Here is a 13,094-nt window from a genome sequence, read left to right as displayed (position 1 = left end):
GTAATAACATTATTAATGGAACTAGAGAATCCCTCATGTCAATAAAGCAAAAGGAAGATGAAAATCTAAACTTAATAGAAAGTGCCAGAATTCTTGTCAGAAAAGTTAAAATTAATCCAGAACAGTTCAAAAGACCACCAAAAAGATTTCCGGTAAAAATTGATAACTGTGGATCCAACACAGCGGGCTTTGATATAAATATGTTTTATAAAAAAGAATTTTTAACCGTTTTCGATTTAAATACAATGTTTATGGAAGATAATCTCAAAATGGCTGTAGAACGTTTGAATCAGCAATATCAAACATTTTGATAAATCCTTTAGACAAAAACAAGTGGAAATATTAAAAAACTGATTGTGCGGTATCCACCAGACCAAAGGCCTCATTCATTAACATTCTTACGCAGTTGGAGATACTTGATAGAAGTTCGATTGCTCTTTTATGCAAAGCATCACGGAAGGTACCTGCTAAATATAAAATAGCTATTGGGGAAACTTTTCATCTTTGTCAGTTAATATTTACAACTAGCTATTCGGTAGCTTCGAACGAAAAAGAAAATTTAGTTGACTTAAAATAGGTAAAATTTCGATTAGGTCCACAACAAAAAGGAGAGGCTTGATGCCCTAATGATAAAAAGCGAGCTTGACCTAAACGATATGATGAATATATGGATGAAACTTAAACATAGGCAAATTGGACAAGGTACTTTTTTAATTTTTTTATTGCCCTGCCCTTTCCTCTAAAGCACAATATTTTGCTAGGGGCTGGAGTGTTGTAATATCTGAAGTATTATTTATTGAACTAAAGACCAAACTTTTATTGCGGTAATAATACAGGTATGTGAACATAGAGGCAGACAGCAGACATTAGTACTCATTACTCTAGATTTTTAAATATTTGGTTGTGATAACTTCATAGGATATTTTCTTTAAAAAATATACAGTCATTTGTCTCTTTTGAATTGTCCTGACCAACAGCTTATAAGAAAAGTAAGAAAGCAGGGCACACTTTAACGCAAGTCGTTGACCTAAACAAAATGAAATCGTCTGCAAAATAGTTGTTTGCGAAATCTTCAACTGCATGAAAATACAAACATGTTCGTTTCTTGCATACTTTTATCCTTCATGATCGTGAGAATCTTTACATAATACTACATGTAACTGGTGCCCTACCTTCAGATATGTAAGTAAGACTACTAAAATCAGCCGCTGGCACGAAAAGCAAGAATTTGCCGCACCTATCTCGTTCTTCCCATTACGTAGTAAACGAATATGAATTCTTCGAGAATAATATCTTTTCTGAATACATATTCAAATAATTGACATTCTATTAATAAAAAGAACATTATTAAAAAAAATAATAAATTTCAATTATATGGTATTACAATCAGCAATTAGCGAACAGCATAATTTGCAAATCACAAAAGTACAACAACAATCGTAACATAGCAATTATCAGTTTAGTATTTAGTTTAAACTTATAAATTTTAAATTCATACCTTTCCCTGTAAGTATCCTTGCAACGTTAAGTTCCAAAAGTGTATTCAAGTACTTATAACAGAAGAAAACAACAATTTCAATGAGAAAACACAACAAACACGGTAACTAAACAGAATAATTCTTCACAAAAACACAATGTTCTGTCACATTTCAAGCAAAAACCACTAACTAATCTTTAAATCCAATTACTAAAACAACAACCGCGTCCGTTCCGTACATGAACACATCTCTCGCGCAAACTCTAATGAGAAAACAGAACAGGTGTTTCGGCACCACCAACCTAAGAGTTCATTTAAACTATAGAACTAACCATTATGTGGATATAAAGACAGTCATTGTAATTGTACATGTACAATCAAATTATAAACCAATACTTCTTCCCCCCTAGCAGCCGCTGTGAGCTCGAAACTGTTAGCACATTGCTTCGAGTAGTCGAAATTCACTTTTGTGAACAATACTATGACGTAGTGTCGGCCCCATCATTCTTTTCTAATTGTTGCTGTTGTCGGCCATCATTCTTTTGTAATTGTTGCTTTTGTCGGCCATCATTCTTTTCTAATTGTTGCTGTTGTCGGCCATCATTCTTTTCTGATTGTTGCTGTTGTCGGCCATCATTCTTTTGTAATTGTTGCTTTTGTCGGCCATCATTCTTTTCTAATTGTTGCTGTGTCGGCCATCATTCTTATTCAATTGTTGTTGCATTGTCACTGATGTCGGCCATTATGGTTTTTAAATATATGTATAGTAATCAATGATTGAAATTTAAAGGAATTGTTTGTAAATAGGTATGCAACACATCGTACACTTCAGCACAAGAAATTGCTGACACTAACTTTCATTTACGTAATACTACTTTGCCCTGTGCTAACAGCGCATATAATCTTTTTTATATGTCATATTAAATTGAAACGGGCTAAAGAAAATTGAAAACCTGCTACATTTACTACTTAACGGCAAAGTAACAATGTATAAGTACTAAATCACATAAAAGCAACTAATGAATAATTAAAACGTAATTTAATAATATTTACATTCTTTAAGTATTAAAAATATGCTAAAAAATAACAGACATAAACAACCAGAAGCATTCTATCAACTGCAATGTCAATGTGACCCAGAAATATTTTTACATGTTGGCGAGACTGTTCTAAAATTGACAACTGATACAATCATAACCTTAATGTTTGTTTGGATGTGATTAATTTGTGAAAAGCAATTGTGTAAAGATTTTTATTGCATTTTAGCTAGAATTTTCGAAACTCAAAAAACAATATTTATAATGAATCCTCCTCTTACATTTGGTATTCAAAGTACTGCGGGAGCAGTGCCTGTTCGCAATGAAAAAGGTGAATTTGTCTTCTAAAAGTGTTTTTAAGTCTTAATTTTATTTGTTTTTTTCAAGGGGAACTTTCTATGCAGAAAGTAAAAGTTCACAGATACGTGTCAGGAAAAAGACCAGATTATGCCCAAGATACTTTATCAGATTGGGAAAGTGACGATGATGATTTTTTGGAGAAAAGAAATCATCCCAATGTGCACCAACCATCCCCTGAACCTGCACTTAGTGATGATGATATGAACGATCCCCGCTTACGGCGTCTTAAAATAAGAGAAGCTGAAAGTGAAGATAGGCCAGAACGAAGAAGGCACATCCATGAACCTGAAGTTTTAGAAGAATCTGACGAGGAAGAACAAATTCATTTGCCAGGTAAAATTTACTTAGCTTAATTAGCCTAAAAGTATAACTATTTATTATTAGAACCGAAGCATACATTGGAAGCACCAGATGAAGATGAATCTGAAGCTGAATTAAGTGATAGTGAAATAGAAAAGAAAAGAGCTCAGCTAAAAGCCCGTGTTCTCACTAAACAACATGAGGAGGAATTTATGGCTAAAGAAGAGGAAAAATCAGATTCAGAATCTTCAGAAAGTTCAGAATATGAAGAATATTCCGATTCAGAAGAGGAAACAGGGCCTCGCTTAAAACCTGTTTTTGTGCGTAAAAGAGATAGAATAACTATTTTAGAGAAGGAAAAAGAAGCCCAAAAACAGAAACAATTGGAATTGGAAGCACAAAAGCAAGCAGAAGAAAGGCGAAGACAAACTCTACGAATGGTAGAAGAATCAATTAGAAAAGAGCAACAAGCCAAAAGTAAAGAAGACAATGAACCAAATCTTAATGATGTAAATACAGATGATGAGAATGATGAACTTGAATATGAAGCATGGAAGCTCAGGGAGTTAAAACGAATAAAAAGAGACCGAGAAGAAAGGGAAGCGTAAGTTTACCACTATCATAAAAAACATGTAAACAAAATATAAAATTTTTTTACAGGCAAGAGAAAGAGAGGCTAGAAATTGAAAGATTACGAAATATGACTGAAGAAGAAAGGCGACTGGAATTGCGTCTTAATCCTAAACAAGTTATAAATAAGCCTATAAAAGGCAAATATAAATTTTTACAGAAGTACTACCACAGAGGAGCTTTTTATTTGGATAAAGAAGATGACGTATATAAACGAGACTTTTCTCAGGCAACTTTGGAAGATCATTTTGACAAAACAATTCTTCCAAAGGTGATGCAAGTTAAGAACTTTGGGAGATCTGGTCGAACCAAATATACGCATCTGGTTGACCAAGATACAACTCAATTTGATTCACCTTGGGTTAGTGAAACTTCTCAGAATTTAAAATTTCACAATTCACAAGCAGGCGGAATGAAGCAACATTTTGATAGACCTTCACTGAAAAAGAGAAAAGTACAATAATAAAATAACTTGTACATGTACCGACATATTTGATGTATCTATTTTTAAATATCTAATTAATACTTACGGTGTAATGAGAAAACGCATTGAGCATAGCAATGGCAAATAAAACTATTTATAGATGAACATTTGCCAATTTTTTAACATAAATATATTTTATTGAAAATATTTTTTTAGCTGTTATATTATATGTATGGATTTAACACAATTATGCCTTAATTCCTTATTTTTTAATGAATATGAATCAATAAAACAAACACAAACGAATTAATTAAATAGGAACAAAGTCAAATTTTCTTTTGTGTGATAATGTGTATTATTTATATACTATTGTTTACATATTTTAATTAAAAGACTGTAAATGGAAAATTTACAAATTTAATGAACTGGTATAGAACTGCAGCTGTGCATATTAAAATCTAAGGAATTATGGCAGAGAATTGTTTACATATTTAGTAAAAAAATGAAATTGGTTACATATTTAATAAACATTGAATAATCATTTTATTAAAATAATAAAACTCAATAAAAACATAACTATTATCTTGTAAANAATTAATGACACAAAAAAATGGAAAACGAAATGAATACAAGTTACAAGAAATATGATATAAGGTTAAGATTAGTGTTATTTGAAAGAAGTTATTGAAAAGTGCACTTTTAACATTAGATACATAACTTTGGTATTAAATAACATGGACCAGTGATAAAATATGAGAGGTATCTAACAATTGGTCGGAAATTACTCCTCGGTTTATTTTGGTTTACGATTTCACACAGTAGGTAACGCTCACAATAGGTCTATCCTTATTTTATTTGGGATATTAAAAAAATCCCTGCTGACCAATGAAACACCATTCCCTGATTTTTTCGACCAAATCATAAATTTTCAAGGTTTTTCAAGTCGGAGTGTCATACCCACGAGGCCCCACCAGAGAGGCCGCACACATACATACATTCATCTTTAAAATAACCTTGGCTTGTATACGAATACTATGCAGCGAACATTATGCACATAAATCCCAAAAGGAATTTCCATTTTTAGGTACTATTACCATCAGCAGAAAAACAGAATGCATGTCCCAAAGGCCTTGTGTCTGCAAGGGGTCGACTGTGAAACGTGATAGGTTTGTTTGGAGTTGCTCAACGTGTTTAACATATGGCACACGCACATATACATACATACCAAAATACATTCTTCAAGCAATAAATAGAAACGAACAAAATGGAAAACTTTCAGTCAAACAAGACATCTGCTGTAGGGGTGGAAAACGGATTATTATTCTGTACATCAATTGCAACGTGCTAAACATCTTTCGAAGGCAGCGATTGCCAATTGCAACAGATCTGATTTAATAAACATTCGCATTAATTAAATAAGCATCAAAGTATGCTAGTTTCATATGCCATATTTTGTTTTTCTTTTCGAGGTGATGCGATGATTTATAGGAATGTGCTGCTCAGTTTCATATTATGTGATGCACCTTGACATAGGCATACACTCATTTTTAATCCATTTTTTGCCTCAGCTTTTTGGTCATTTATTAAAAGTACCTACCCCCTCAGAATAATAAGTTGTATTTCGTTCAGGAAACATACGATTAACATTCGTTGTTATAAAAAAAATACAACGTGCAATTATACAACACGCTACTGAAGTGAAACTGCTTCAAACATACAAACATACCGAGATAGGGGCTAAGGAATTGGTTTAATGGTATTATTTGTACACTATGAATTTAAATTTTACACTATACATGCCGGAGTTGCCTGTAACGAACGTTGCATTGAAGCGCGCTCACGGCTCAAGCGATCCCCGCTACGAACTCGACTACGTGGCCGAGTAGAGGGGGGACATCCGTTGCATGATTTCGTTACATAGCAACTGGCATGAAACGAACTTATCCTACCGTGCGTAAAGTTTCATTTCAAAAAAAGTGCATATGTTCCTACAAATCGTACATATTATATATTTTCCGAAATTCCCCGATCTTTTCATGCTTTTTTCTGGTTGCATTAAATTTCCCGATAATCCCCATTTTTCTGGTTTTCCTAGTCAACGGCCACCCTGTTATTATTATAGCTCACTGTTTGCAGTCTAAACTAAACGGTTGTGTTACGCTACCGCTTGTGCCCTTCTATATACAGAAATATCTAGTATTAATTTTTAAGTAGTAATTAAGGCAATTTCTTAACTTTTGTTGGCTTAGCAGCACAAAAAGACGTTGTATTGGTGTTTATTGAGGGCATAAGAATTATTTATTAAAAACGTAAGCAAGCATATTAATGATTTCCCTTTTGAAATAGCGGAAGAAACCAATGCTACTGTTTAAATCAAACATTCATAGGAAATAATTTACATCTTAAGGTTATTATTAATTATCAGGTTATTCAAATTGTTTCCTTGAGATTTATTATAATTATGGGCTTGCAATAACAACTGACTAGCTAATAGGTATCACAGTCACAGATTTTTCGTTTCCTTGCTGGTAAATTGGATCAGTAGAAAACAATTCCATGTACCCATTATAACTAAAGTTTTTTCGACATGGACGAACGAATTTCGCACAAAAACCTTTCCCCGTTCGCGGGTAGTAATAAAATGAATCGTATGAGTAAACAAACACATAGACACCTACAAAAATCCCCGTTATATCTAAGTATGTATTAAGCATTCATTAAATTTGGTTCGTTATAACCGAATTCGTCTGTAATATCTTTTTAGGCCTCTGTTGTTTTAAATGTTTGTTAGTACCTGGAAAGTTGTTTACACCTGTGTTCGCTTCAGTTAACACGAAGATGTAGAATGTGGTTGAAGCAAAAAAGTTGATAATTTCATTAAAAGTCACGCTACGCTACCAGATAGAGTATAATTTACTTTCTTCCTGCACTGCAGAAACCTAATAGCGCAATATTCATCTCATAAAAGTCGATACCGCTACAAAATATAACAATATTAAAAAACAAAATAAAAGACGAAGATTACGCAAACAGCACAAGATAACATTAAGCATTGCGTGCTTCGTTGGCTAGCTTCGATTCAAGTCCTTATAATAACAATCATTTTACAACTTCTGTATACCTACACTCATATACAGCAGGATCCGCTTATAATAACATCGTAGCGAAATGACAAACACGTTATATTAAGCGGGCGTCATACAAAGCACAGTCTTAGAAAATCAACAATTTTCTATTTCGGTTAATTCGTTTAGTTTAATAGAGAGAAAAACTACAAATTGTATATATTTATTAACAGAAAAAGAAAAAGAACGATGAATTATAATATCAATATACATAAGAGGGTTAGAAAAATGAGCGAAAATGTTATTATTAATCATTTGGGTCACTATAGCCGGATATGATTTCTTGAGAATCAGTCATAATAAATGATGTCATTTTAAAGAGAGTCATTATATCCAAACTTCCTTATGAAGAATTTAATATGAAAACCAAACTTAACACTGCAATTACTTCATATTAACCGGTTGGTCGATATAGGCGGAGTCATAATAAACGAATTCCATTGCACGTACGTTGATCTCTTTTTTCAATGGTTTAAATCGCCAGGGTTCGAACAAAAAGTGTAGACGAACATGAATGGAACGACCATCAAGATGTTTAGTGACATTATGAAATCATTCTTTTTAAATTTCAGACATTATTTATTAATATATCTGCTTTTTATGATATGCCCTTAATGTAACCCAATTGTAAATTTCATTGCCTTTGTTATTATTTCGTTCATTTATGAACAAATATTTTAGAGGAAGTAAGTACACCAAAACCTAAAAAGCAAAATAAATAACAAATGTTTGGTGCAGGTATACCATGCATGGCATCGTTTGAATGTTTGAGGAACAAGGAACATAAAAATATGTAACCTTTCTAATTCCGAAGCTACTGAAACTAAAACTTTCACATGGAATTGAATTTTAAGAAAAAATCATTTCGAAGTTTTTAAGATCCTCTACCTTCCTGCTGCCACCTGATACTGGTTCCTGAGACAGTCCTGATTTTAAGTTAATCTTTTTCAAATTTTTAATATTTTCCAGCATAAATAATCTAGTAAACAAGTAATATTCCGAACCCGATCTTTTAAAATGTTTATAAATATAATGGAAGGCAATTACTTATAGTCGCAGTTAATTTAATGCAAAAATAACGCGCTACACCCAGGTTGGTTGCACTACCTTGTTGGGCGATTTCCTGCCTTATTGACATTCAAATTTGAAATTAAGCTTAAAAATGTACAACACTACTACAACGGTAGTCAATTTATTCAAATTAAAACTGTCCTATAATTATCACGTCTGTTTTGTTTAAATATTATTACCGATTTACATTAAATTTTCTGTAGTGATAAAAACTATTTACATTTCTACCGTACAGATACTGTCAAGGTACACTTGTCTGCTATACAAATTACACGCACTCAAGTCAAGGAAATCGAATTATTTATTTATATTTTACTCTGCTGCAAACAACAGATTTACATATTACTCAGAAAACTAATTGACCTTTCCCAATTAACTATACATTACACTATATAAGTCCTCAAGTACCCATGTATCACAAACAAATAGTGGTCAAGGAAAAAATGGAATTTAAAAAATTATTCAAAATTTGTTGATGTAAAATTCACACAATCGAGACAGGTGAATTCTTGGAATACATGAAGAGCTGGCTACAAAAATGTAAATAGATCGAATATTGGGATCCGTCAAATGGGAGGAGCCTAAAAACATGGCGTCGATTAGGGAAAATTTATCGTAGTTCCTATAGTGTACCGTGCAATTTCCAAGTTTTTAAATTACGATAAAATGATATTAACTTTTTATTTGATTTAACTTTAGAAGAAAACTTCGTCGACTCCATCAACACAAAAACTTTTACTTTTTTAACGTGTTTTATTATTTTAATAAACAATTTTACAATTTTCGTGCATAGTTCCTATGTAAATTTTTCCCTCATTCGAGTTATAAATTTTGCCACCAAATGGTGTATGCCCATTTGACGGATCCCAATAGTGGCGATTTTTCTCATAAGATTCCTATGACGTTATCTAAGCAAGAGGCCGTTTGCAGAAGTCATACTTGCTGAAATCAAGGGGGGAGAGGCTTAAATGTGCAATTTTTCCAGCAAAAAAATGATATATACTTATACTTCCGCAAATTGATATACAGTTTTATTTCTCGGTAAAATAATTAAAAAAAATGTTCCCAAAAATGTAGGTGGTAAACTAACGTCTCCTAGAAGGATAAAGTGGTACCTATTGAAAGGGTCAAAATTGACTAACCTAAAATATAGTTCTGTAAATTTGTGTAAGTATATCAAGATAAAAAAACGACAAACCTACGTATTAATTTGCCTATCCTTTCTGGTAAATTTTTTACTTATCTCATGTTTAAAAATTTCTCGGTGATTTAAATAACATAAAAGCAAATAAATTTACATTTATCTAAAATACGTGGTTCTTAAGATAAAAACTTGTTATTTTGAATACATTTTATAGAAAACGAAAAGAAAGATTTTCTTAATTCACGTGTGATCTGTGGTTTTTACTGAATTATGAAGAGAACAACAACATTGTAAACTAAACAAGAAAGTATTCAAGTATGGAAATCAGTACCTATGGCTTATTTCAAGGACACTAGTCGCGTTTTGAATTTATAGAAAAATAACTACATTGAAGTTTGTCACAGAAATTACCTTGCTGTATTTCCATATAAAAATCTTACACCTACACAAATCTATATGCAAATATTTAGGTACTTCCTTTAAATCTAATCTACATAATACCGGAGAATTTCTGTTTGTTTATTGGTTTTTTAGGTAATAGCTCTGGACTAGTGCTAGTGGGGAAAAATATGGATGTATCGAAGACTATTTCTTGTCGAGTTATAAAATTCCAACATTAAAAAAAGAAAAATTCTTGTTATTTATGTGGGAAATAGAAAATTGCAAAATGCCACTTGTAAATATTAATATTACGGTTCATATTATAACAGGATCCGTATCTAAGGGATACTCTGTCTTTTTTCAATGTTCTCCGAAAAAACAAAAGTTAATTTTTTTGAAACACCTTAATATTGATAATTATGGGATTTTTTAAATTCGATATTTGTAGGTGTCTAAATAATAAACATTATTGCATAAGGGCAATTCTAAATAACATCAGTTATTTCATATACTTTTTAAAACTTCCCTGCACATAATTAATCAAAATTTAGGCCGTTATTGATTATATAACGTAGGTTCTAATGGATAAAAACTTGTCACGTCAGTTTTAAACTTGATTATACATAGAAGACAGTTTTTAACACCTGAATTAAAACTTAAAGGTCGCGATCGTTTGGTCAAGTTGACCTTCTTGCCGATTTCATGCCACGTTACTCTTTTTGTAGGAAATAAGACGTGGAAATAAATAGAGCGAAACGTACATTCCTAGTCAATTAAAAACAATGGAAGACGTGATCGTATCGAACCCTAGGGCACATAGAAAATGGTAAGCGAGTTATTACTCGATGAATCATCATAAATTTACGACAAAGCCGGCCACTATAGTAAATGTACTAATAACAAGTTCAAATTTGATAATAATTAGAAATGGAACATCAACAAAATGAAAAAAATTAATTAGGTAATTGAGCGTTGAGATTAGGTAGCTGGGAGATAGATTACGAATGCGATAATGATGATCAAGGAAGATGACGTGAACATTTTTCAAGACATTATTATTGCAATTTTCTTTTTTTAAATTCGGTCACATTTTTTAATTGGTAAATGAGTTTCGTTTGATGATTAACAGAAACCATTAATTCCCCTAGTTTTGAGGGTCGACAAAAGTAAGTACAATAACCAAACCGAACCCATACCTAAACGAATAAATAAAAATAAGATATTAATGGGAAAATTCGTCTTTAATTTTCTCCCACTACGAACTACCTCAAGTTAATGAGGGAAAAAATTGCTGCTGTTGTCACACCCTTGCCGGGAATCGAACCCGGGATCTTTGGGACTAACCTTAGTGGTCAGAGCATTGGTGCATAAAGCCAAAGGTCCCGGGTTCGATTCCCGGCAAGGATGTGACAACAGCAACAATTTTTTCCGTTATTAACTTGAAGTAGTTTGTATTGGGAGAAAATTAAAAATGAATTTTCAGATCAATATTTGATATTAACCCCTATTAAATGTCAAAATATTTCATATTTATAGTAAAATAAGATTTTCATTTTTTTTTGTAGATGCACAAAATGAAAGACATTAAATTACTTAAATGCACTGAATGGATACTGAAACACTTTCCAGTTTCACCTTCATTATAAAGTAGAAAACAATTGGTAGAGTTAATCGACTGCCGTTAAAACGTTATAAATTGTAGAAATAAACCATCAAAACCAAATAATATTATGGTCGACTAATTATAAGTTTACACACTTATCTAATAGTAACAAAATAGCTGGACTATGAAAGTAACCAAAAATCTTTCGAAACGTCGACTTACCGATTAAAAGAAAATGTGGTTTCTAATGAACAGAACTTTAGAAATGTAATCGACTAATGCATTCCTTAACATCATTAGCATACAGGTACATCAAAAATCGCAAATTCTTTTAACTTCACGCAGAAAACTAAATCTTTATGACAACGCAAATATTGCAATTTTCAATTGTAAATAGTAGAATTTATTAGGTAACGTGTAATTATCTCAATTTTGACATGTTTTTTTAAAATTTATTTCAAGTTTTTTAATTATTACAATTAGATTTGTAATATCAACTAAAATACATAGTTAAATATATATTTTTACAAATTCAGGTCCTTGCAGAAGTCATACTTGNAGCCCAAAAACAGAAACAATTGGAATTGGAAGCACAAAAGCAAGCAGAAGAAAGGCGAAGACAAACTCTACGAATGGTAGAAGAATCAATTAGAAAAGAGCAACAAGCCAAAAGTAAAGAAGACAATGAACCAAATCTTAATGATGTAAATACAGATGATGAGAATGATGAACTTGAATATGAAGCATGGAAGCTCAGGGAGTTAAAACGAATAAAAAGAGACCGAGAAGAAAGGGAAGCGTAAGTTTACCACTATCATAAAAAACATGTAAACAAAATATAAAATTTTTTTACAGGCAAGAGAAAGAGAGGCTAGAAATTGAAAGATTACGAAATATGACTGAAGAAGAAAGGCGACTGGAATTGCGTCTTAATCCTAAACAAGTTATAAATAAGCCTATAAAAGGCAAATATAAATTTTTACAGAAGTACTACCACAGAGGAGCTTTTTATTTGGATAAAGAAGATGACGTATATAAACGAGACTTTTCTCAGGCAACTTTGGAAGATCATTTTGACAAAACAATTCTTCCAAAGGTGATGCAAGTTAAGAACTTTGGGAGATCTGGTCGAACCAAATATACGCATCTGGTTGACCAAGATACAACTCAATTTGATTCACCTTGGGTTAGTGAAACTTCTCAGAATTTAAAATTTCACAATTCACAAGCAGGCGGAATGAAGCAACATTTTGATAGACCTTCACTGAAAAAGAGAAAAGTACAATAATAAAATAACTTGTACATGTACCGACATATTTGATGTATCTATTTTTAAATATCTAATTAATACTTACGGTGTAATGAGAAAACGCATTGAGCATAGCAATGGCAAATAAAACTATTTATAGAAGAACATTTGCCAATTTTTTAACATAAATATATTTTATTGAAAATATTTTTTTAGCTGTTATATTATATGTATGGATTTAACACAATTATGCCTTAATTCCTTATTTTTTAATGAATATGAATCAATAAAAC

General features: G+C 31.9%; 1 protein-coding gene across 2 annotated transcripts; it reads left to right on the top strand.

The window, feature by feature from the left end:
* The first annotated feature begins 2,652 nt into the window (after window positions 1-2,652).
* On the top strand, window positions 2,653-12,998 carry LOC108741178 (microfibrillar-associated protein 1). Of its 2 annotated transcripts, XM_025976870.1 has the most exons (5): window positions 2,653-2,845; window positions 2,902-3,207; window positions 3,259-3,538; window positions 12,112-12,351; window positions 12,408-12,998. In XM_025976870.1, exons 1-5 carry the CDS (start codon window positions 2,779-2,781, stop codon window positions 12,838-12,840), a joined length of 1,326 nt encoding a protein of 441 aa, XP_025832655.1. In that variant the 5' UTR covers window positions 2,653-2,778; the 3' UTR covers window positions 12,841-12,998. The 2 variants fall into 2 exon arrangements, with proteins under 2 accessions (XP_025832655.1, XP_018331366.1); XM_018475864.1 differs by lacking the exons at window positions 12,112-12,351; window positions 12,408-12,998 and adding an exon at window positions 3,835-4,393 and having other exon boundaries at window positions 3,259-3,778.
* The last annotated feature ends 96 nt before the right edge of the window (window positions 12,999-13,094 follow it).

Source organism: Agrilus planipennis, unplaced genomic scaffold (genome assembly GCF_000699045.2).
Source record: "Agrilus planipennis isolate EAB-ADULT unplaced genomic scaffold, Apla_2.0 scaffold256, whole genome shotgun sequence".
Taxonomy (NCBI): Eukaryota; Metazoa; Arthropoda; class Insecta; order Coleoptera; family Buprestidae; genus Agrilus; species Agrilus planipennis.
Note: the sequence above shows the minus strand (reverse complement) of the source record. Positions and strands in the feature narration are given on the sequence as shown.

What these genes read in the sequence shown, in the direction of transcription:
- LOC108741178 (XM_025976870.1), top strand. Translation starts at nt 2,779, where the DNA reads ATGAATCCTCCTCTTACATTTGGTATTCAAAGTACTGCGGGAGCAGTG. An exon ending in GCCTGTTCGCAATGAAAAAG is followed by an intron (nt 2,846 to 2,901) that starts GTGAATTTGTCT and finishes GTTTTTTTCAAG; the next exon opens with GGGAACTTTCTATGCAGAAA. An exon ending in GACCGAGAAGAAAGGGAAGC is followed by an intron (nt 12,352 to 12,407) that starts GTAAGTTTACCA and finishes ATTTTTTTACAG; the next exon opens with GCAAGAGAAAGAGAGGCTAG.